At 38.4% G+C, this 23,046-nt stretch overlaps 1 protein-coding gene across 1 annotated transcript in view; it reads left to right on the top strand.

Annotated features, from left to right (window-relative positions):
* Positions 1-23,046, top strand: part of PHTF2 (putative homeodomain transcription factor 2) — a 136,167-nt gene that overhangs the window by 25,827 nt on the left and 87,294 nt on the right. Inside the window, exon 2 of the mRNA XM_052638457.1 lies at positions 20,941-21,020. Coding sequence (XP_052494417.1) covers positions 20,976-21,020 — 45 coding nt within the window. The 5' untranslated portion in view covers positions 20,941-20,975. The remainder of the gene's footprint in view (positions 1-20,940; positions 21,021-23,046) is intronic.

Raw genomic sequence — 23,046 nt, 5'->3', positions numbered from 1 at the left:
GATTGTATTCCTGTGACTTGCCCTCTAAGAACCGCTGTTGCTGCCTCCCATAGGATTTGGGTCATCGTGTTTTCATTGTCATTTGGATGTATGTACTCTCTGATATTTTCTTTGATTTCTTTAGTGATCTTGTGGTTATAAGCTTATTGTTTAGCCTTCATGTGTTTCTGTTTTTTATAGTTTTTTTTTTTTTTTCTCCTATAGTTGATTTCTAATCTCATAGCATTGTGGTCAAAAAAAGATCTTTGAAACAATTTCAGTTTTCTTCAGTTTAACAGAGCTTGATTTGTGATCCATGATGTGATTTATTCTGGAGAATGTTCCATGTGCACTTGAGAAGAATGTGTATTCTGCTGCTTTTGGATTTAAAGCTTGTGTTCCCTTATTTTCTATCTGGATGATCTGTCCATTGGTATAAGTAGGGTATTAAAATCTCCCGCTGTTATTGTGTTACTGTTGATTTCCCTTTTATGTCTGTTAGTGTTTGCTTTATGTATTGAGGTTTTCCTTTGTTGGGTGCATAAATATTTATAGTTGTATCTTCTTCTTGGATTGATCCCTTAATCATTATATAGTATCTTTTTTTTTGTCTCTTGTAACAGTCTTTGTTTTAAAGTCTGTTTTGTCTGATAGAAATATCCATACTCTGGCTTTCTTTTAATTTGCATTTGCATGGAATGTAGTTTTCTGCTCCCTTACTTTCAGCCTGTGTGTGTCAATAGGTCTCAAGAGAGGATCTTGTTTTTGTATCCATTCAGCCAGTCTGTGTCTCTGGCAGCATTTAATCCATTTATGTTCAAGGTTATTATCAATATGCTAACGTCTTCTTAATCATTTTGGGTTTGTTTTCTATAGGTCTTTTTCTTCTCTTGTTTCCCTCTTAGAGAAGCTCCTTTAAAATTTGTTGGAAAGCTGATTTGGTGGTCCTGAATTCTTAGCTTTGTCTGTGCTTTGTCTCTCTGTAAAGCTTTTGATTTCTCCGATGAACCTGAATGAGATCATTGCTGAGTAGAGTTATCTTTGTTGTAGGCTTTTCTCTTCCATCACTTTAAATATATCCTGTCACTCTCTTTTGGCCTGCAGAGTTTCTGTTGAAAGATCAGCTGATAACCTTATTGGGTTTCCCTGGTATATTATTTGTTATTTTTCTCTTCCCGCTTTTAATATTTTTTCTTTGAATTTAACTTTTGTTATTTTGATTAATATATGTCTTGTTGTGTTTCTCCTTGGGTTTATCCTGTGTGGGACTCTGTGCTTCGTGGACCTGGGTGGCTGTTTTCTTTCCCATGTTAGGAAAGTTTTTGACTGTTATCTCTTTAAATTTTTCTCAGCCGCTTTCTGTTTCTCTTCTGGGATCCCTATAATTTGGATGCTGGTGCGTTTAATGTTGTACCTGAGGTCTCTGAGACTGTCCTCATTTCTTTTCATTCTTTTTTTCTTTATTCTACTCCTTGGCAGTTATTTCCACCATTGTATCTTCTAGTTCACTTATTTGTTCTTCTGCCTCAGTTATTCTGCTATTGATTCTTATTTTTCATTTCAGTTATTGTGCTTCTTATGACTGTTCTTCAGTTCTTCTAAGTCCTTGTTAAAGATTTCTTGTATTTTTTGGATCTATACCTCTGTTCTATTTGTGAGATTTTGAATCATCTTTACTATCATTTCTCTCTGAGTTCTTTTCAGGTAGATTACCTATTTTTTTTCATTTGTTTGGTCTTGTAGGTTTTTGCTTGGCTTCTTCATCTGCAACAAATTTTCTGTTATGTCATTTTTGTTGATACGTGGGGCTGTGTTCCTGTCTTACTGGTTGTTTGGCCTGTGGCATCCAGCACTGGAGTTGAGTGGACTGGAGTTTGCCGGCAGTTGGGTGGAGCCAGGTTGTGGTGCTGAGATGAGGACCTCTGCGAAAGTTCACACCAGTTAATATTACCTGAAGCCAGTTAATATTGCCTGAGCCCTGAAGTTCTCTGTTAGTCCAGCAGCTTGATCTCAGTGCTCCCACCGCAAAGTCTCAGACCTGACCCTGGCCTATGAACCAAGGACCTGCAAGCCGCATGGTGTGGCATGAAAGAAAAAAAAATACAACAAACAGAAAAGAGCAGAACAAGAAGAAAGGATAAAAAGTAAAATTAGAAAACTAAAAAGTTTATTAGGTAAAATAAAAACAAAGTGAAATGATAAAAAAGCACAAGAACAAAAATATAAAAAATTTTATTTTAATTTTTAAGAAAATTAAAAAAATTTAAAACTTCCTGGTGTTTCCATTGTCAGTGTTCTTGCCCCTACAGTGAGCTGCATCCAACCTTCTCCTCCCCAGGAGGGCCTCCAAGACCTCTAGGTAGGTCTCTGGACCCACTGTGTCAGCCCCACCTTGTTACTTTCCCCAGCATCTGCTTTTGAAGCTGGCCTGGAGTACACATTGGCAAGGGGCCAGCTGTGGCGCTGGCTTCCATGGGCATGCCCACAGGGGCCAGTGCAGCAGGGGGAGGCTTTAGATGGGAGGGCATTGCAAATTGAGCACTTTAATTTCTGACTCAACAAGATGTTCTAGGATCACCTTGTCATGTCTCTATGCCAGCCCTGAAATTAGACATTTGTCTAAGGAGCCTTGGTTTCTTTACTGTAGTAGGAAAAAAAAAAGTGAAAGCGAAATCGCTCAGTTGTGTCTGACTTTTCACAACCCCATGGACTGTAGCCTGCCAGGCTCCTCCATCCATGGGATTTTCCAGGCAAGAGTATTGGAGTGGGTTGCCATTTCCTTCTCCAGAATAGTATTTAAATATTTACTTGTTAGATGTGCTTATTGCTACTGAGAAATTGTTGCATCTAAGCCCTCTTAGTGGATATAGCTAAGTGTATTGATTATATATGAGTATGTATGTGTGTGGATGTATGTGATACATAGCTTTACTTTTAGAAACTATTCTTGAGTTAACCAGTGTCATGGCTGCTAAAAATTTAAAAAGTGAGTATACTCTTAGGTTGTATTACTAAATGATCATGTTCATTATAAATCCACAGTTGTTTGCATTCTTCAGACAAATAGATTGTTTTGTTGGCCAACTAGATTCCAGGAATTTAGATCTTATCTGATAAGGAAGATGATTGGATGGAGAGAGGTTTGAAAGGCATGTTATGTGAAGAACAGTTGAAGGAGGCAGCTATATTTAATCTAGAGAAAGGAAAGATTAACAGCAGCATGTACTTGCTATATTATTTTATTTGAAGCCAGAAGATATGGTAAAATTCTGTGCTCATGTAGAGTATAATACAGGTGAGTGTAACTTAAGAAAGACAACCAAGTTATCTTTACATAAGGAAATTTTCGAGGCAAACTCTCTTCTAATAGAGTGAATTCCCTTGAGAAATCCTCAAACTAAGTTACTGTCTTTTCAATTGGTAGAAAAGTTTGCCCATTTTCATATAATTTGTACCATGAGAAGTTGGAAGTACTTGGAAGATGTCTAAGCATGCCATATTTAGTGGCTTGTTAGTTAATTGTATTGGCCATATTTAGTTAATTGTATGTGTTATGAGGTGCCTCATGAGGAAAAGGTTCTGCTGTGTAAGAAACAACATGATCATAGTTTTCTCTTATATGTTTATAATGCACAGCAGCATAGGAGGCTCTGGGAAGCCCTCAAGTAAGGAGACTTGTTTGACTTTTTCTTATCTAGTGGATTTAGGGGATAGTTGAGAATAGAGAGGCAGGTGAGGTAGTCTGGTATTCCCATCTCTTTCAGAATTTTTCAGTTTATTGTGATCCACACAGTCAAAGGCTTTGGCATAGTCAATAAAGCAGAAATAGATGCTTTATGCTATATGCTGTATATGCTATATACAGGTCAGGAAGCAACATTTAGAACTGGACATGGAACAACAGACTGGTTTCAAATAGGAAAAGGAGTACATCAAGGCTGTATATTGTCACCCTGCTTATTTAACTTATATGCAGAGTACATCATGAGAAATGCTGGGCTGGAAGAAGCACAAGCTGGAATCCAGATTGCCAGGAAAAGTATCAGTCACCTCAGATATGCAGACAACACCACCCTTATGGCAGAAAGTGAAGAGGAACTCAAAAGCCTCTTGATGAAAGTGAAAGAGGAGAGTGAAAAAGTTGGCTTAAAGCTCAACATTCAGAAAATGAAGATCATGGCATCCAGTCCCATCACTTCATGGGAAATAGATGGGGAAACAGTGGAAACGTGGCACACTTTATTTTTTGGGCTCTCAAATCACTGCAGATGGTGACTACAGCCATGAAATTAAAAGACGCTTACTCCTTGGAAGGAAAGTTATGACCAACCTAGATAGCATATTCAAAAGCAGAGACATTACTTTGCCAACAGAAGTCCATCTAGTCAAGGCTATGGTTTTTCCAGTGGTCATGTATGGATGTGAGAGTTGGACTGTGAAGAAAGCTGAGGGCTGAAGAATTGATGCTTTTGAACTGTGGTGTTGGAGAAGACTCTTGAGAGTCCCTTGGACTGCAAGGAGGTCCAACCAGTCCATTGTGAAGGAGATCAGTCCTGGGTGTTCATTGGAAGGACTGATGCTAAAGCTGACACTCCAGTACTTTGGTCACCTCATGAGAAGAGTTGACTCATTGGAAAAGACTCTTATGCTGGGAGGAATTGAGGGCAGGAGGTGAAGAGGATTACAGGGGATGACATGGCTGGACATGAGTTTGAGTGAACTCCAGGAGTTGGTGATGGACAGGGAGGCCTGGCATGCTGCGATTCATGGGGTCATGAACTGAGACTAGAGATATAATCTTCATACATAGTAGTCATTACATACACATGGTATTTAAACCAAGATATTTTGAGTGATTACCAAGGGACTGAGTGAAGAAGACAGATGTCAAGGAATGAGATAAGGGAGAAGATTGGAGTCTGCAAAGAAACTGAGGAGTAGCCAGCAAGTTAGGGGCAAACCCAAGAGAGAGGTTTTCTGGAGGGTAAGTGACTGCTGTTCTGAGTGGAGGGAACTTAGTCAGCTGTGTTGTGTACTGCAGATTAGATGAGGAACTGAGACCTGACCATTGGATTTGGCAACCTAAATTCATTGGTGTCCTTAAAGAGAACTTTCTTTGGAGTGTGGACAGCAAAGATATGCTTGGATTGAAGAGAGGAAGTAGAGAGATTGGAGGAGATAGCAAAATTTTGCTGTGAAGGGAGGAACAGAAATGGAATATTTCCTTTTGTCGAGCACATACCTTCTGTGTATATAGTCATCCATTGGTACTCGCAAGGATTGGTTCCAAGACTCCCTACTGGGGATACCAAGATTCACTGGTGCTCAAATCCTTTATATAAAAAGGCATTGTACTGTATAGCTGGAGAGATTAGAGACCAATGAAAAGAATGAGTTATACATAGTCGAGCTGTTGGTTCTGCTTAAACGGTAGTTGTAGTATGTTAGAAAGTACTTTCCTCTGTGGTATGGACTTGGATGGGCTAGAAATTGAACGTTGGTTTCCTGATATGTAGAAATCTCCCTCAGACACAAGAATGTTACGAGTGTAGTGGCTATTAAGCTGTGCTGCATTCCTGAATTTCAGGCAGTTTGGGTCAGTTGGCATGGTAGTTAGTAGTAATATGAAGCAAAACCCCCAAATTTCATTTTCATTAACCTTGAATTGATGATCTGGACATATTAATAATGGTATTATTACATGAAATAATTTGGTCACCAACCATAGGTTCATTTAAAAAATATAGTTCATTTGTCCCATAAGAAGTTACCTGCTATATTTTAAGCCACATGTCCTAATTTTAAATTGGCCACTTTAACTATGGGGCGAGAAAACCCAGGGGACACAATTTGATTCTTACCACTACTTCACCATTAATCCTGCATCTACTTTCTTAAAACCAATTCCAAGTTCATTCCTTATATATGTATGCTTTTGCTGTAGTTTCAGTTACTTATTGTAAGGGAGTGAAGTTGTTAGATGCTTGTGTTTCATCCACTCTTTTTTGTTTGTTTGTTTGGCTGTGCTGGCTGGCATGTGGAATCCTAGTTCACAGACTAGGAATCAGACTCACGTCCTCCGCACTGGAAGCATGGAGTCTTAACCACTGGAACCCAGAGAAGTCCCCACCATTCTTTCCCCTGGTAGTTTCAAATATTTAAATCTTATGTTGTTCTTCATTAAGTCATTTGAACATCATTGTGTATATATTCTCCTTTGTTTATATATTCACCATTTAATTTCCTGTGATGATCTGGTCCTAGAAGAGTTCCAAAGTAACTTGTCAAATAGGTCAAAACAAGGAAAAAGTCATTTTAGAGTGAGAAATTACCACCAGGACTAGAAGGCAAGCATGGAAATATATTTGATAATCCATATGGCTTGACTGTAAGGTATGTTTGGATGGCAGATTGGAGTGGGTAGTTAGTGTGTGGAAGAAGGTAGAGATGATGGATGCTGCTGGTTATAAAAGCAATGAATTTGTGATCAGGTTGTAAGGGAAGGGTCTTTTGTATACTGTGCTGATACAACTCTTTTATTAGGTGATAGGAAATGAATAGAGATTTTTTAAGAAGAAGAGAAGCATGAAGTCAGTATTTTAGAGAGATAAATGGTGAAAGTGAAGACGTAGTAAAAGGCCGTTAGAGTAGTCCTGGTAATGGATGGTACGAGCGTGCACTAGGCATGTGGTAGGGGGCCAGGGACGGGCTGTGTAAGAGACGTTTTGCCCATGTGACAGATAGACTATGCTAATTTATCCCTTCATATTTATCTAATGGTTCTCATGTGCCAGGAATCGAATCGGTGGTGGTGGGAAAGGGAAGGAGACAAAGATTCTAGGGTTCCTTGCTTAAGTACTGAGTTGAGTAGATAGTAAATGAATAATAATAGATCAGAGGAGGGAAAATGCATTTTAGCTTTGTTTTTCCCTGGAGGTAGTTGTCGCAGATTCACAGAAAAGCTTAAGCTTGGCCCTGTATTTTCTGTTTAGTATCTTGATTTTATGAAAAGAATTGAAACTGAATGTCTTCCTTTTACTTCCCTCTGTTAGAAATAACAGAAGTAAAATTGCAGCTGTTGTTAGTTTAGCATCCTATTTTAGAATATTTAAATTTGGCTTTTCAGTTGAGTCATTAACTTAAAAGATTGTCATTAGTACATAAAAAAATAAGTACTAAAAAGTAAATTTAGGGATTTGTGAGTAAAAATGAGGTTCAGTCAGTTCAGTTCAGTTGCTCAGTTGTGTCTGACTCTTTGGGACCCCATGGCCTGCAGCACACCAGGCTTCCCTGTCCATCACCAACTCCTGGAGCTTGCTCAAACCCACGTCCATTGAGTTGATGATGCCATCCAACCATCTCATCCTCTGTTGTCCCCTTCTCCTCCTGCCTTCAGTCTTTCCCAACATCAGGGAAAGACTTGTTTCCATTGAGTCAGGTCTTCGTATCAGGTGGCCAAATACTGGAGCTTAAGCTTCAGCATCAGTCCTTCCAGTGAATATTCAAGACTGATTTCCTTTAGGATGGACTGATTTGATCTCCTTGCTGAACAAGGGATTATCAAGAATCTTTTCCAACACCACAGTTCAAAAGCATAAATTCTTCTGTGCTCAGCTTTCTGTATGGTCCAACTGTCATATCCATACATGACTACTGGAAAAACCATAGCTTTGACTATAGAATCACATAATTTTACTTCACTGAAACCAAGTGAAAATAGGAAAAAGTGGGTAGGGGGAGAAGAGAGGGCAAACAAAATGGAATAGAATCTGGGAAAAGAGGTATGTGCAACCTTATACCAAATACTTCAGAAAGTAGAGACCAGGAAAGAAGGAGAAAATACTAGATGTATCTGTCAAGGTTTATAATTCCAGCCCCATATCCAAGAAGCCAGACTAAGGAAAGATGAGGTCTATAAAACATGAAGTATTCTCTCTAATTCTCTTCAGGGAGGCAGATCTAAGGGATGAGTAGGGAACAAAAAGTCAACAAAAAATCCCTAAAGACCCTCACATACTATTTCTGAGCTTCACACTGTCAAGGACCATTGACATTCTGAAATGTACTCTGGTTAAGGATAAGAACCAAAACCCAAGAAGATAGATAGGATAGTCCCCTGATGGGGGCATGTATCCTGGTAGAGGATACTAAATGACTTTTCAGCAGTGGCTGTTCTCAGTTTAAACTTTTCCTGACCATTGATGGATTATAGGAAAAAAGATTAAAATAGTACTATCCAGTTCTCAAATGGAAGTTTGTGTGTACTGTGTGCATGAACATGTATCTACAGAAATAAAAGTGGTCCTGGGTGAGAAGGATGTTGAAATAGTCAAAGAGAACCTATTGGATATCAGAATAAGTAGGAGCTTCAGTGTAGCACTCCCCATGTTAAACATAATCAAGATTTTATTTTTTAATGACATGGCAAATGTTCAAGCTGGATTTAGAAAAGGCAGAGGAACCAGAGATCAAATTGCCAACATCCGCTGGATCATGGAAAAAGCAAGAGAGTTCCAGAAAAACAACTATTTCTGCTTTATTGACTATGCCAAAGCCTTTGACTGTGTGGATCACAATAAACTGTGGAAAATTCTGAAAGAGAAGGGAATACCAGAACACCTGACCTGCCTCTTGAGAAACCTATATGCGGTCCAGGAAGCAACAGTTAGAACTGGACATGGAACAACAGACTGGTTCCAAATAGGCAAAGGAGTACATCAAGGCTGTATACTGTCTCCTTGCTTATTTAACTTACATGCAGATTACATCATGAGAAAAGCTGGGCTGGAAGAAGCACAAGCTGGAATCAAGATTGCCGGGAGAAATATCAATAACCTCAGATATGCAGACAACACCACCCTTATGGCAGAAAGTGAAGAGGAACTCAAAAGCCTCTTGATGAAAGTGAAAGAGGAGAGTGAAAAAGTTGGCTTAAAGCTCAACATTCAGAAAATGAAGATCATGGCATCTGGTCCCGTCACTCCATGGGAAATAGATGGGGAAACGGTGGAAACAGTGTCAGACTTGATTATTTTGGGCTCCCAAATCACTGCAGATGGTGACTGCAGCCATGAAATTAAAAGACGCTTGCTCCTTGGAAGAAAAGTTATGACCAACCTAGATAGCATATTCAAAAGCAGAGACATTACTTTGCCAACAAAGGTCCGTCTAGTCAAGGCTATGGTTTTTCCAGTGGTCATGTATGGATGTGAAAGTTAGACTGTGAAGAAAGCTGAGGGCTGAAGAATTGATGCTTTTGAACTGTGGTGTTGGAGAAGACTCTTGAGAGTCCCTTGGACTGCAAGGAGGTCCAACCAGTCCATTCTGAAGGAGATCAGCCCTGGGATTTCTTTGGAAGGACTGATGCTAAAGCTGACACTCCAGTACTTTGGCCACCTCATGTGAAGAGTTGACTCATTGGAAAAGACTCTGATGCTGGGAGGGATTGAGGGCAGGAGGAGAAGGGGACGACAGAGGATGAGATGGCTTGATGGCATCACTGACTCGATGGATGTGAGTTTGAGTGAACTCCGGGAGATGGTGATAGACAGGGAGGCCTGGCGTGCTGCAATTCATGGGGTTGCAAAGAGTCGGACACGACTGAGTGGGTGAACTGAACCAGACTCTACAAATACATTACAGGAAAAAAATAAAAAAGACCATGAAAAGAAGAATAGGACTATCCTACATTAGCATAATTTGTATTCCCAAAATAGAAACTCCAACAAACGGAACAGAAAAAGATTTAAGGAAAAAAAGGAAAAAAATTTATGACATTAAAAAGTAACACTTGCAGGCTGAAAGACTCTAAACAGCAGGAAAAATTTCATGAAACAGTGAAAAAATGACTACACCATTGTAGTTCTTAACTTCAGAAATAAGCAGAGAATTATTTTGGAATCCTGGCCAAAATGAAAATCTGACTTACATGGGGAAGTGGGAGGCAGGTATCTAGCTGACTGCAGACTTCTCAGTTATATACATACAGTTCCAAAAGACAAGCCAACAACATTTAGGAAGTATTGATGCCCCCCCCTCAAAAAAAAATTATTGTGTATCAAAACTATTATATACAAAAGTATTAGATTTGGTTTGGCTGCTAATAATAGTTGCTAAAGCTGTAAGGATTTATAATTTTGGATACAAAAAGTATGGAGGAAGGCAGTCCAGAATTAGTATGGTGGTTTTACTAGGCAACCTAGGTTCCTTCCTGTCATGAATATACCTAGCTTCTGTCTCAAGGTCACTATCCATGGTGCCTGCTGTAACTTCGGCCATTAGAACAGCATTCCAAGGTGGAGGAAATAGAAAGGGCGAAAAGAACAAAGGATTTTCTCCAACTGAGCTTTCTTTAAGGGGCTTAACTTGGAAGTTGTACCTAACACCTCTTGTGTCGGGACCAGAACATAGTCATAGCCACACCTGGCTTAGGAAAGGTCTTTATCTTGGGCAGTAATGTGCTCAGTAAAATTTTGCAAAAGGAAGAGGAAGGTGGAATAATGAGAGTCAACTAGCAGTCTCTGGTGATTTTTATTTTTTTAAACAGACATTCTCTTCTTTATCAACCATTCTTCTCATTTGACCTTGACTTTTGTCTTTTCCACTCCATTTCAATTGCTCCTAAATTGTCTGTCTGCAACGCAGGAGACCTGGGTTCGATCCCTGGGTTGGGAAGATCCCCTGGAGAAGGAAATGGCAGCCCACTCCAGTATTCTTGCCTGGAAAATCCCATGGATCGCTGAGCCTGGTAAGCTACTGTCCATGGGGTCGCAAAGAGTTGGACACGACTGAGCGACTTCACTTTCTTTTCAGACTTTCTGTTTTGTTTAACCCATTGATCTCTTAGCAGCCTACTCTTCTGTAAAAGACCCTCCTCTCTTGGCCCCTCTTTTTTCGCTTCTCTGAATAGTAGTAGACTTGAGGCTGAACCTCAAGTTCAGGAAAGGGTTCAGCCCTTTCCTTCTCTGATTATAATCTTAGTTGATATGGCAGTCACATGATTTTATTGACATCATCTCTGAAAGGCACAGGTGTTAAATTTTGTTTAGTTTTGACCTAAACCTGTATAGCCTATCTCTGAGTTTGTTTTTTCCCCCAATATTGGTAAAGCTTCTTTTTGTTTTTTCCGTCAGGTGCATCTTTTTATTTTTTATGTTCTTTTTTCTGCCACTTTATTTTTGGTTGCACTAGGTCTTTGTTGCTGCAGGGGCCTTCCTCTCGGGGTGAGCAGGGGCTGCTCTCCACTTGGGGTGTGTGGGCTTCTCATTGCAGTAGCTTCTCTCTCTGTGGAGCCCAGGCTCTAGGGCACCTCTTCCCAGTAGTTTGTGGAGCACGGGCTTAGTTGCCTTGAGGCATGTGGGATCTTCCTGGACCAGGGACTGAACCCATGTCTCTTGTATTGGCAGGTGGATTCTTTACCACTGAGCCACCAGGGAAGACCCGCCCCCATTGCACCCCGATTTTAAATGTTGGCTGTGTATTCGTGACTTTTATACCCATATTTCTATCCCTCATCTTTATTTTGAGCTCAGACTCAAGGATCTAACTCCTTGTTGGACATCTTTATTTTTCTGTCTAGTAGGTAATGTCACCTTAACAAGCCTGTATCAAATTGTTTGTATTTTTCTCATAAACCTTTTTTTTTTTTAAGTTTCTTTTTTTTTTGTTTTTACTTTATTTTACTTTACAATACTGTATTGGTTTTGCCATACATTGACATGAATCCACCACGGGTGTACATGCGTTCCCAAACATGAACCCCCCTCCCACCTCCCTCCCCATAACATCTCTCTGGGTCATCACCGTGCACCAGCCCCAAGCATGCTGTATCCTGCGTCGGACATAGACTGGCGATTCGATTCTTACATGATAGTATACATGTTACAATGCCATTCTCCCAAATCATCCCACCCTCTCCCTCTCCCTCTGAGTCCAAAAGTCCATTATACACATCTGTGTCTTTTTTCCTGTCTTGCATACAGGGTCGTCATTGCCATCTTTCTAAATTCCATATATATGTGTTAGTATACTGTATTGTTGTTTTTCTTTCTGGCTTACTTCACTCTGTATAATTGGCTCCAGTTTCATCCATCTCATCAGAACTGATTCAAATGTATTCTTTTTAACAGCTGAGTAATACTCCATTGTGTATATGTACCACAGCTTTCTTATCCATTCATCTGCTGATGGACATCTAGGTTGTTTCCATGTCCTGGCTATTATAAACAGTGCTGCGATGAACATTGGGGTACATGTGTCTCTTTCAGTTCTGGTTTCTTCGGTGTGTATGCCCAGCAGTGGGATTGCTGGGTCATAAGGTAGTTCTATTTGCAATTTTTCAAGGAGTCTCCACACTGTTCTCCAAAGTGGCTGTACTAGTTTGCATTCCCACCAACAGTGTAGGAGGGTTCCCTTTTCTCCACACCCTCTCCAGCATTTATTGCTTGCAGATTTTTGGATCGCAGACATTCTGACTGGTGTGAAGTGGTACCTCGTTGTGGTTTTGATTTGCATTTCTCTGATAATGAGTGATGTTGAGCATCTTTTCATGTGTTTGTTAGCCATCCGTAAGTCTTCTTTGGAGAAATGTCTATTTCGTTCTTTGGCCCATTTTTTGATTGGGTCGTTTATTTTTCTGGAATTGAGTCTCATAAACCTTTTTTTTTTAATGGGAGTCCATCTCAGAAAAATGGTTCAAACCAAAAATTTAGATTTCTCTCCCTATCCTTCCCTCCATTCTGCCCCAAACTAGTCCGTTCTGAGATTTTGTCGATTTTACCTATAAATAAAATTAAAAACTGCACACCCATTGCCATCTCTGTTCCTTCCATCTGACCCCAGCGTACTGTCAGCTTCTGTGTGAGATTGACTTTTTTAAGTAGCCTTGCTGTTTGCACTCTGAGTTCTTCAGTCCAGTCTTTTCTCTTCACAGCTCTCAGAGTGGTCTTTGCAAGTCAGATTATCACTGCTTTGCTGAAGTCGCTTCAGTGGCTTCCTGTCTTTATAATAAGGTTATTTGCTGTGGTGTCTGAGACCCTGCGAAAAGGCTCCTATCTCCCTCTCATATTTCACAGAGCCACTGTCGTCTGTGTTCACTATGCTTGTGTCACACAGGCCTCCTTTCTGCTTCTGAAAAGCTCTAAGCCCGTTCCTACCCGAGGGTCGTTGTGCTTCCTACTGTTCCCTCTGCTCAAGATGTCCTCCCGTGGTTCTTAGCCTGGCTGTCCTCGTCCTTCAGATCTCAATTAACATGTCGTCTCAGAGGGGACTTCGGCCATCTTTTCCAAAAGTGCTGCACTCCATCCCAACTATACCTCCCTGTTTATTTCCTTCATAGTACCACCTCAACACAAAATTATCTTGATGTTAATTTATCTTGTCCTGCTATTAATTTATCTTCTCTCTTTGCGTTGTAATTTGTTTCATGGCAGGGACCTTGGTTTTTGTTTACTCTTATGTCTTTAGTTCCTGCAACAGTGCAATATTAGTGTTTAGTCAGTCAGGTACTGGCTGAAACATCTCTCATGTAGTGTTTTTCAGATTTTATTCATGGTATTTTTAGTGAGTAATTTTTGATCTCTAAATACTTTTTTAAGTTTTATTAAATCCTGAAAATGTTGGATTATCATTTCATGCATTATCATTTTGATAATGGAGTACCTGGAACACTAACTTAGTTAATATTTTAGTAGACACCTCTAATAGCATATTCATATTTGAATGAAGTCTGAACAGTTGATGTAAAAAAATTTCTTTTGAGTAAATGAGGAAGTTAAACTATTTAGATCATATTTCATTGTTGACTTCTCCAAATGGCACAACAGTTAAAAATGAAAATCACTTACCCAGTACACTGTCAAATGAGTATTCAAAGGACCTCCTAAGTATTTAAAAGAAAAGAAAGCCCAAAGGAATGCTATCAGTAGAGATTTCATAGGTATGTGCTAAAGTTAAGAAGCTACTTTAAAGGATATACAGGGTGGGTTGGTTGTACACAGTTCTACAGACGGTATTCTGGGTATTAAGATTATACCTCTAGGGATTCTCTTAGATTTCACAATGGTGCAACATGTTTTTGTAAATATAGATTTAGAGAAAAGTTGTTCGGTCACCCAGTTTTGTCCGACTTTTTGCAACCCCAAGAACCGCAGATGCCAGTCCTCCCTGTCACTCACCATCTCCCAGAGTTTGCCCCAAGTTCGTGTTCATTGCATCAGTGATGCCATCCAGCCATCTCATCCTTGGACGTCCCCTTCTCCTGCCCTCAATCTCTCCCAGCATCAGGGACTTTTCCAATGAGTTGGCTGTTCACATCAGGTGACCAAAATATTGGAGCTTCAGCTTCAGCATCAGTCCTTCCAGTGAGTATTCAGGGTTGATTTCCTTTAAGATTGACTGATTTGATTTCCTTGCTATCCAAGGAACTCTCAGGAGTCTCTCCAGCACCACAGTTCGAAGGCATCAATTCTTTGGCGCTCTGCCTTCCTTCTTTATGGTCCAGGTCTCACAACTATATGTGGCCACTGGAAAGACCATAGCCTTGACTATATGGACTTTTGTCAGCAAAGTGATGTCTTTGCTTTTCAACACACTGTCTCAGTTTGTTATAGCTTTCCTGCCAAGAAGCAGTTGTCTTCTGATTTCATGGCTGCAGTCACCATCTGCAGTGATTTTGAAGCCTAAGAAGAGGAAATCTGTCACTGCTTCTGCCTTTTCGTTTTCTGTTTGCCATGATGTAATGGGGCTGGATGCTGTCTTCGTTTGTTGAATGTTGAGTTTTAAGCCAGCTTTTCCACTCTCCTCCTTCACCCTCACCAAGAGGTTCTTTAGTTCCTCTTTGCTTTTTGCCTAGAATGGTATCATCTGCATATCTAAGGTGGTTGTTGTTTCTCCCACCTATCTTGATTCCAGCTTGTAACTCATCCAAACTGACCTTTCTGAAGATATACTCAGCGTGTAAGTTAAATAAACAGGGTGACAGGCAGACTACCCTGTCGTATTCCTTTCTCAATCCTGAACCAGTTAGTTGTTCCATACAGGGTTCTAATTGTTGCTCCTTGACCCACATACAGGTTTCTCAGAGTCAGGTAAGGTGGTCTGGTATTCCCATCTCTTTAAGAGCTTTCTACAGTTTGTTATGATTAACACAGTCAAAGGCTTTAGTGTAACTGATGAAACAGAGGTAGATGGTTTTCTGAAATTCCGTTGCTTTCTCTATGATTCAGCGAATGTTGGCAATTTGATTTGATATCTGGTTCCTCTGCCTTTTCTAAACCCAACTTGGTCGTTTGGAAGTTCTTGGTTCTTGTAATGCTGAAGCCTAGCATGCAAGATTTTAAGCATGACCTTACTAGCATGGGAGATGAGTGCAACTGTCTGATGGTCTGAGCATTCTTTGATACTGCCCTTCTTGGGAACTGGGATGAGGACTGACTTTTTCCCGTCCTGTGGCCACTGCTGGGTCTTCCAGATTTGCTGGAAAAGACTAATTTTTCTTAACTTAGGTGTTATCCACTAGCTCCCAAAACGTGGACTATGTGGTGTTTCCATGAATGAAAATAAAAATTTCAAATACTCCTTTTATGAACTGGTATAATAGAAAGTGTGTACCTTTTAGACCTCTTTTTGCATTTGTTTTTTCTATCCTAAGATTGAAAACAACTTTAAACATATAGTTTGTGATGTTTATTCTTCACAACATCTCCATGAAATAAAGTCTGTTCCAGATGAATTATTTTGTAAGCTTTCAAGAAACTGGAGCAATCTGTAGGTCACATGATTAGAACATAGCCACCCTGAAACTAGTGGAAGTTTTCCTTCTGTCCATACCACATTCCTTCTACCAGAATTTCACTTTTTCCTAAGTTCAGTATCAGTATGGAAAAATTTGGTTTGTGCCATTAGTGTTTGTTTGTTTGTTTTTTTTTTAAAGAGAAAACTGCCTTGTTCCTAGTTTCTGAAGTCTAAAAATTACTTATTTTAGCCTTGGAGGATGCAGCTGAGTTATATTTAACTATAGCATTGTACTTCATAGGTTTGCAAATCATTATATATTTGTTGGTTGATATGTCAGCTAATAAACCAACTATATTAATTATACTTCACTATAGTTTTGTGCATTTTACTATTAGGAAAAATGTTTCTCTGTTTATATTCATGTTGAGGTAGTACAGGAGTTTGACAGGTAGAGTTTTTAATTTTGGCCTGTCTACTAAAAATTGTCCCTCTCCATCTGACACTACAAGAATGAAGTTGTTAGCCACTGACCTTCAACACACCCTGAGAGGAATTCAGGGCGGGGATCTGGAATGAGGCACTCTGTGCTCTTGGAAAAACTGGCAGTACAGGCCTTCAGATAGTTGGATACTTGGAGAAGATTTTATGAGCCCAATTTCTTGTATATTCTCACATCTGGAAAAAATCATTAATGGAGACATCTGCTCCTTGTGACTAGCAACAGCCTTCTTGTGACCAGCAGCAGCCTTCTGCCAAAATGTGTGACTAACTACTCATATCCCCCTTTCACTAAAATCACATACATACCAACCTTGCCCCGTACCTCTTCAGAGCTGCCTCAAAGGCTGTCTTTCAGGTTGTAGTCCTCATTTTACCCAAATAAAACTTAACTGACAACTCTTGTGTTGTTCCTTTTTTTTTAAAAGTCAACAGGCCCTTAAATTCATTCATTTGTGATGGTACTTTGGTTGGCATCTGTTTAATCTGATTTGTAAACATTTGTGTTTATTATATATAAAAAGGTATGGGAGAGTTCAGAGGTAATAAACACATTGGATTGCTTTTAAAGAACTTATGGGGGACTGGTGGTTCAGTGGCTAAGAAATAAAACTGCAGATAGTGGTAGGGGCGTGTACAGACAAGTATACAAAAGTCTATACAAAACAGAACATATTAAATGTGATGGGAATACAGAACAGGATGAGAAATATTTAAAATGGAGGAGTTTGGGAGAAACTTGTAGAGAAAGAGGAATTTAGAAGGCCTTCTTGAAATCCTTGTTTGGAAAGAGAAGAAGTGTTAATTTTGGCAGAGAGGTAGAAAAGTGGAGGAAGTATGGTATGATTGAAATGTGTGAGAAGATGGTAAGCAATAATGTTGGGTAAGTAGGGTAGTGTGAGATTTCAGAGGGTCTAAATACAGTTCTAAGTGCAGTGGGGAGTGATGCTAGGTTGTTGAATAGCATAACAACGAGGACTCAAATATGTATCATTGATTTAGATAATATTTTGTAGTGTGTTACTAAAGGATTACATTATTAATGCATTTGTGTAGACTTTGACATCAGTTCAGTTGAGTCGCACAGTTGTGTCTGACTCTGCGACCCCATGGGCTGCAGCACGCCAGTCCTCCCTGTCCATCACCAACTCCTGGAGTTTACTCAAACTCATGTCCATTGAGTCGGTGATGCCATCCAACCATCTCATTCTCTGTTCTCCCCTTCTCCTCCCACCTTCGGTCTTTCCCAGCATCAGGGTCTTTTCAAATGAGTCAGTTCTTCGTATCAGGTGGCCAAAGTATTGGAGTTGCAGCTTCAGCATCAGTCCTTCCAATGAATATTCAGGACTGATTTCCTTTAGGATGGACTGGTTGGATCTCCTTGCAGTCCAAGGGACTCTCAAGAGTCTTCTCCAACACCACAGTTCAAAAGCATCAATTCTTCGGTGCTCAGCTTTCTTTATAGTCCGACTCTCACATCCATACATGACTACTGGAAAAACCATAGCTTTGACTAGATGGACCTTTGTTGGCAAAGTAATGTCTCTGATTTTTAATAAGCTGTCTAGGTTGGTCATAACTTTGACATAGTAAAGATGCTTTGACAAGGTATGGTGACTAAAGCAGCTTCAAGGAGAGAATTAGCTCAGGGTAACTGCCTGTGGCAATATTTGAATGTTATGCCTATGGTTAGCTCTGTTTTCACAATTGGATTATTTTTATATCTTAATACCTTCTATCAGGTCATTTGATCAGAAGTGAAAATCCTCTTAGAATCCTGTGTTTAAGGTACTCAGTAAGTATAATATTCTACTTTTTTTCTGTAAATTAAACTTAGTGTCATAATTTAGCATATAAAGTTATTTAGCATGAACTATCATGATAAAAGAGATCTCTTCCTGGACAGTCAGAATTAAAGTAGTTGGAAAAGCTTTATAAACAATCTTCATTATTAATGAAATCATTTGTTGACTTAAATGTGTCTTTATGCTTTGTCAGATGTCTGATTCAGGAATGGATCTTAGCATGCTGTAAAACCTGTTGTAAAAATAGATATGAGCCACTCAGTGTCACTGAAAGATTGTTGACACAGTGGAGAAACTGTTAAATGAGTTTGCGGACCAGAACTTACCTTTACATGAAGAAGGGTGGTGTTTCGTTTGTTTTTTTTTTTAAAATAAAATTGAAAGTTTATTTCTGTAGGTCCATATGAATATAACTAAAATATTTAGAACATTTTATTTACCTAGGGTAATGTTATAGTTGATTTTTGAAATTTATTTCCAAGGATAGCATAGTATAAACCAAAGCATATTAAAAAATGCTTTTCACATAATTTTATTTGAACCAGGTACTGTTTTCCTAACTTGCATTGAAGCATTTTTCTTAAAAACAAAACAAAACTGTTTATATGTGACAGTTTAAATATTCTTTAAATGTATTAAATATCTCATAGTTAGTAGATTGAGTAAAAAAATTCTTTCACATTTTGTATATGAAATGCATGTTATTTACACAGGTGGGACATTAGGAAAAAGGATTTTTACTTTGGTAGATAATGTGGAATTTTCATCAGTAAAGATTGGGTGAGATTAAAGGAGAATAAAGTGAAAAATTGATACTGTCATACATTCTGTAGAATTTTTTGTAATTTGCATTTGGTAAGGTGGGGACAGAAGCCGGGGAAAAGGAGAGTTAAACCAGTTTGGAAAACATACACATGTCTTAACAGTTACAATGACTGTGTAATGTTTTAATGAATAGTCTACTGACAGAGTCAAGGGAAAACCTCTAGGACAAAATCTGTTTACAGTTAATGAAATATTCCCAGAGGCCTCCAGGAAAAAACAAAGGGGAGATTTTAAGTTGGTAAGGACCACCTTCCTCCCAAAACCTTGGTAAGAGAAATGAAGGTAGTCACATTTGACTGAGGAAGTTCAGAGGATGTGAACTTTGAAGTCTCTAAATAATTGGTGTGTATATAGTTGAGAATTGACATTGCAGTCTTAAGATAATTAGGTGGTGGTGGTGTTTAGTTGCTCAGTTGTGTCTGACTGTTTTGGAACCCTGTGGACTTATAGCCTGCCAGGCTTCTCTGTCCATGGGATTTCCCAGGCAAGAATTTTATTTTAAATGTCAATAAAAAATGATTGAACTTTGTTTTCCTTCTTTAAACTGATTACAGTGTTTTAAAAAATGAACTATTAATACTCCCTAGTTACTGAATTGGGGAACTTTAAAATATAAAATTGAGAATATAATTATAATCGAGCATCTATATGTATTAGACATTGGAAAGCATTTTATGTTATTGTATTATTTATTAGTCACAAGAATCTTATAGAGGATAGATAGGTACAGTTGTTCCTATTTTATAAATATAAGAAACTAGGTCACAGAGGTGAATGATCTCTTCAATATTACGTCTTAGCTTGTGGAGCCATTTGAATCCTTGTCTTTTGACTCTGTACTCCTCTTTTCATGATATGTGGGAATTTATGAGGTTTTCACAACATGGTTTACTTGAATTTGATCAATTAAAGATATAGTCAGTATCTTAGGAACGGTAATAAGTAATCTGGTCTCTAACACTATCATAAATATAGGCGGTCACAACATCATAAATCAACTATATTTCAGTAAACGTTAAAAAAAATACAGGCAGTAAGTAAATTCTGCCTTAAATTTTAGAAGTTGATCTGACTATTTGAACTTGCCAGTAATTATTGTCATTATATTTGAATCATTATGCCCTCCTAAAAATGGAGTATAAAAACCTCTGGTATTTTGTTTCCTCTGGGTGAACTTGGCCCTTGCAAATCTGCATGTGCCAGGATTGGCTGAGGAGGGTGCTCTCGACTCTCAGAATTTCCTTGAGATCCTGTTTGGCCTTGGATGATCCCAATTTGTAAAACGAATTCTGGGGCCAGTATCTGGATTTGAACCTGTTTAGGCTCGTGCTTAACGCCTGCCAGAGGTACTCTCCTGTGCCAGTATGGTATTAAAAACTAGTAAACTATTTCAGAGGTTACTGGAATCAATCTGGAATTAATTTTCTCTAGGGGTAAGGAACCATTAAGTTTAGTATCTAGAAGATGGTTATAAAATTGTCTGTGATGAATTTTTAAATATTAGCAAACTGATACCTGAAAAGTCCTTAATATTAGTTATTCGTGTGTAATTCACTCTAATATTCGCTTAGCATTTAACATACATTAATTAAGTTTCTCCAGCTATTTGATCTCAGTTCAACTTTGTGTTACCAAGTATCAGGGAAAATTAAATGTGATTATAAATTTTGGCATCTCTGTCAAGCTATCCATTAGCAGCAGTAATTGATGCTCATTCCTAGATAGAAGCCACACAACTGATCTGTTACTGAGTTAATGGATTGATTCCTATCATATGTGAATTTATAAATGAAAAATTTCTTGTATACCCTGAAAATTCTGAAATTTATTTAAATGACTTATTTAAAAATTCAACTATTTTATAAGAAATTTTAAATGTTCTATTCATGTAGAAAGATCCTTCTTTTATTATGGCAACTGATTTTTTGTTTACCTAAGAGAACCTGTTGCTAAAATAGTAATGAGGAAGGGTGTAATTTAAGTATAGTCATACACCCCTTGCTCTGCAAGTAAGCAGAGCGCTATGTATGCGTGTTGTTCAGTCTCCTTTTAGAGGGTGGAAGTCAAGAAGTCCTTTGTTTTTCTCTCTCTTGCACAGCCTAAAATGACGAATGTGTGATTTCAGTGGAATAAATGGCGTCCAAAGTCACAGATGCTATTGTGTGGTATCAAAAGAAGGTAAGTTGACAACCAGAGCTTTTACTTTTTAAATATTTTTTATGCATATTTTAAAAATTTGATGAATTTGTGTCAGATATTACCTAAAATAAGAAAGGTGATGCTTAAAAATATTTTTCTTTAATTTTTACTCCACATTGTCAGAGTATCTAGATTATTTTCAGTTATAAACCACATTTCCAGGATTCCAGTTCACATTTTATGAAAGCATTACATTTTTTCTTGCATTAATTTCGAGAAGAGGTAGGTTAACAGAGCTGTTATAATTTTATAACTATTTTACAAGGGTAACTATAGTTTTAATCTCTTTCTTTTAAGCTACAATTCAACAGCTGAATCTTTTCAGTAAAATAAACCTTTGGAGACTGTATTTTCCAAACTGAAATATTGAAATGTTTATTTGACATTTTAGGAATAGTTGTCATAACTACTTAACTAGCTCTGTCATGCTATATGTTTCAAAATAAGCTTTACCAATTTAATGTTTCCTTTACAAAGTATAAGTTCCAGTGCCTTTTTTTTTGCCTTTTTTTTTGAATATACTCCTATTTACTCCTAAAGAGTGTTGTTTATACTCTTTAAAATGTATTGTTGTTATATGTGATATCTTAAGATTTTTAACTTCTGTAGTGAATTGTGTTTGTTTTCATGTTTAAAACATTTTTATGCCTTATTCATTAGGTCCCTGTTAACAAAGGATAATTAGGTATTTAAAGCTTTTCCTTTGTATGGGAAAATCAGGCAATTTTAAAATTTAGTAGTAAATAAATGGTAATTAGCACACTAAAGATTAGACAAACCTAAGAATACAGTCTGTCTTTGAATATGTTATTTCTTTCTGGGTAGAACATACCACAGATAATTCAGTATCACATTTTTCTCATGAAGTAGTGAGTTGGATGGAGAAGGCAGTGGCACCCCACTCCAGTACTCTTGCCTGGAAAATCCCATGGACGGAGGAGCCTGGTGGGCTGCTGTCCATGGGGTCGCTAAGAGTCGGGCACGACTGAGCAACTTCACTTTCACTTTTCACTTTCATGCATTGGAGAAGGAAATGGCAACCCACTCCATTGTTCTTGCCTATAGAATCCCAGGGTCGGGGAGCCTGATGGGCTGCCGTCTCTGGGGTCGCACAGAGTCGGACACGACTGAAGCGCCTTAGTAGCGGCAGCAGCAGCAGTGAGTTGGAAGTATTGGTGTTGATCACACTGTTCAGTCTTTTATGTTTCTATATTAGTGTTAAAGTTACTTTTAAATTTCCAATAAACTTAAAGAAAGCTGAATTAAAGAAAACTAATTGTTTTTGCAGATAGATCTTTGAAAGCTTTTCTGTTAATTTCTACTTATGAGAGAAATGCTTATCAGTCTAACTTTTTATGTGCAAACATTTCAAACTTCACTAAAGATCATTTATAGAAGGTATTAGCTTAACTGACCTCTTTTAAGATCAGAGAGTTTGAAATATTATATTCACATTCAGTAAGCACAGTAACACCCTTCTTATCTGAGGGTCTAACAGCTTTGGATGTGTGTTAGTCGCTCAGTTGTGTCCGACTCTTTGCGACCCCATGGACCACAGCCCACCAGGCTCCTCTGTTCAATGGAACTCTCCAGGCAAGAACACTGGAAAGTGGATTGCCATTTCCTTCTCCAGAAGCTTGGGATATGTGCAACCAAAGAATTCTCCAGAGCAACCCTAATAGATACAACAAATTATATCTAGCAATCATAACCACATCATAATCACCAGAACCATTAACCAGATTTGATTTGCTTGATTGATTTATTTTGCTTTTAAATTTAATTTTCTTGGAAACATTACTTAATCTTTCAAGGCTTATTAAAAAACAAAATAGCACCTGTAAGTAGTCTTTCCTATCCTTATCCAGCCTCTGAGCTCTGTTCCCAGAGGTAGTTGTTTTAAATTCCTATGCCCTGAATACTTATTTAACCAGAGTTTTTAGTCATTGGGAAGATGGAGGCGGGTTAGTGGGGAGAAATCATAAAAAAATGAAATCCTAATTAT

This window comes from Budorcas taxicolor, chromosome 4, assembly GCF_023091745.1.
Source record: "Budorcas taxicolor isolate Tak-1 chromosome 4, Takin1.1, whole genome shotgun sequence".
Lineage (NCBI taxonomy): Eukaryota > Metazoa > Chordata > Mammalia > Artiodactyla > Bovidae > Budorcas > Budorcas taxicolor.
This window is presented reverse-complemented; position numbering and strand designations above follow the sequence as displayed.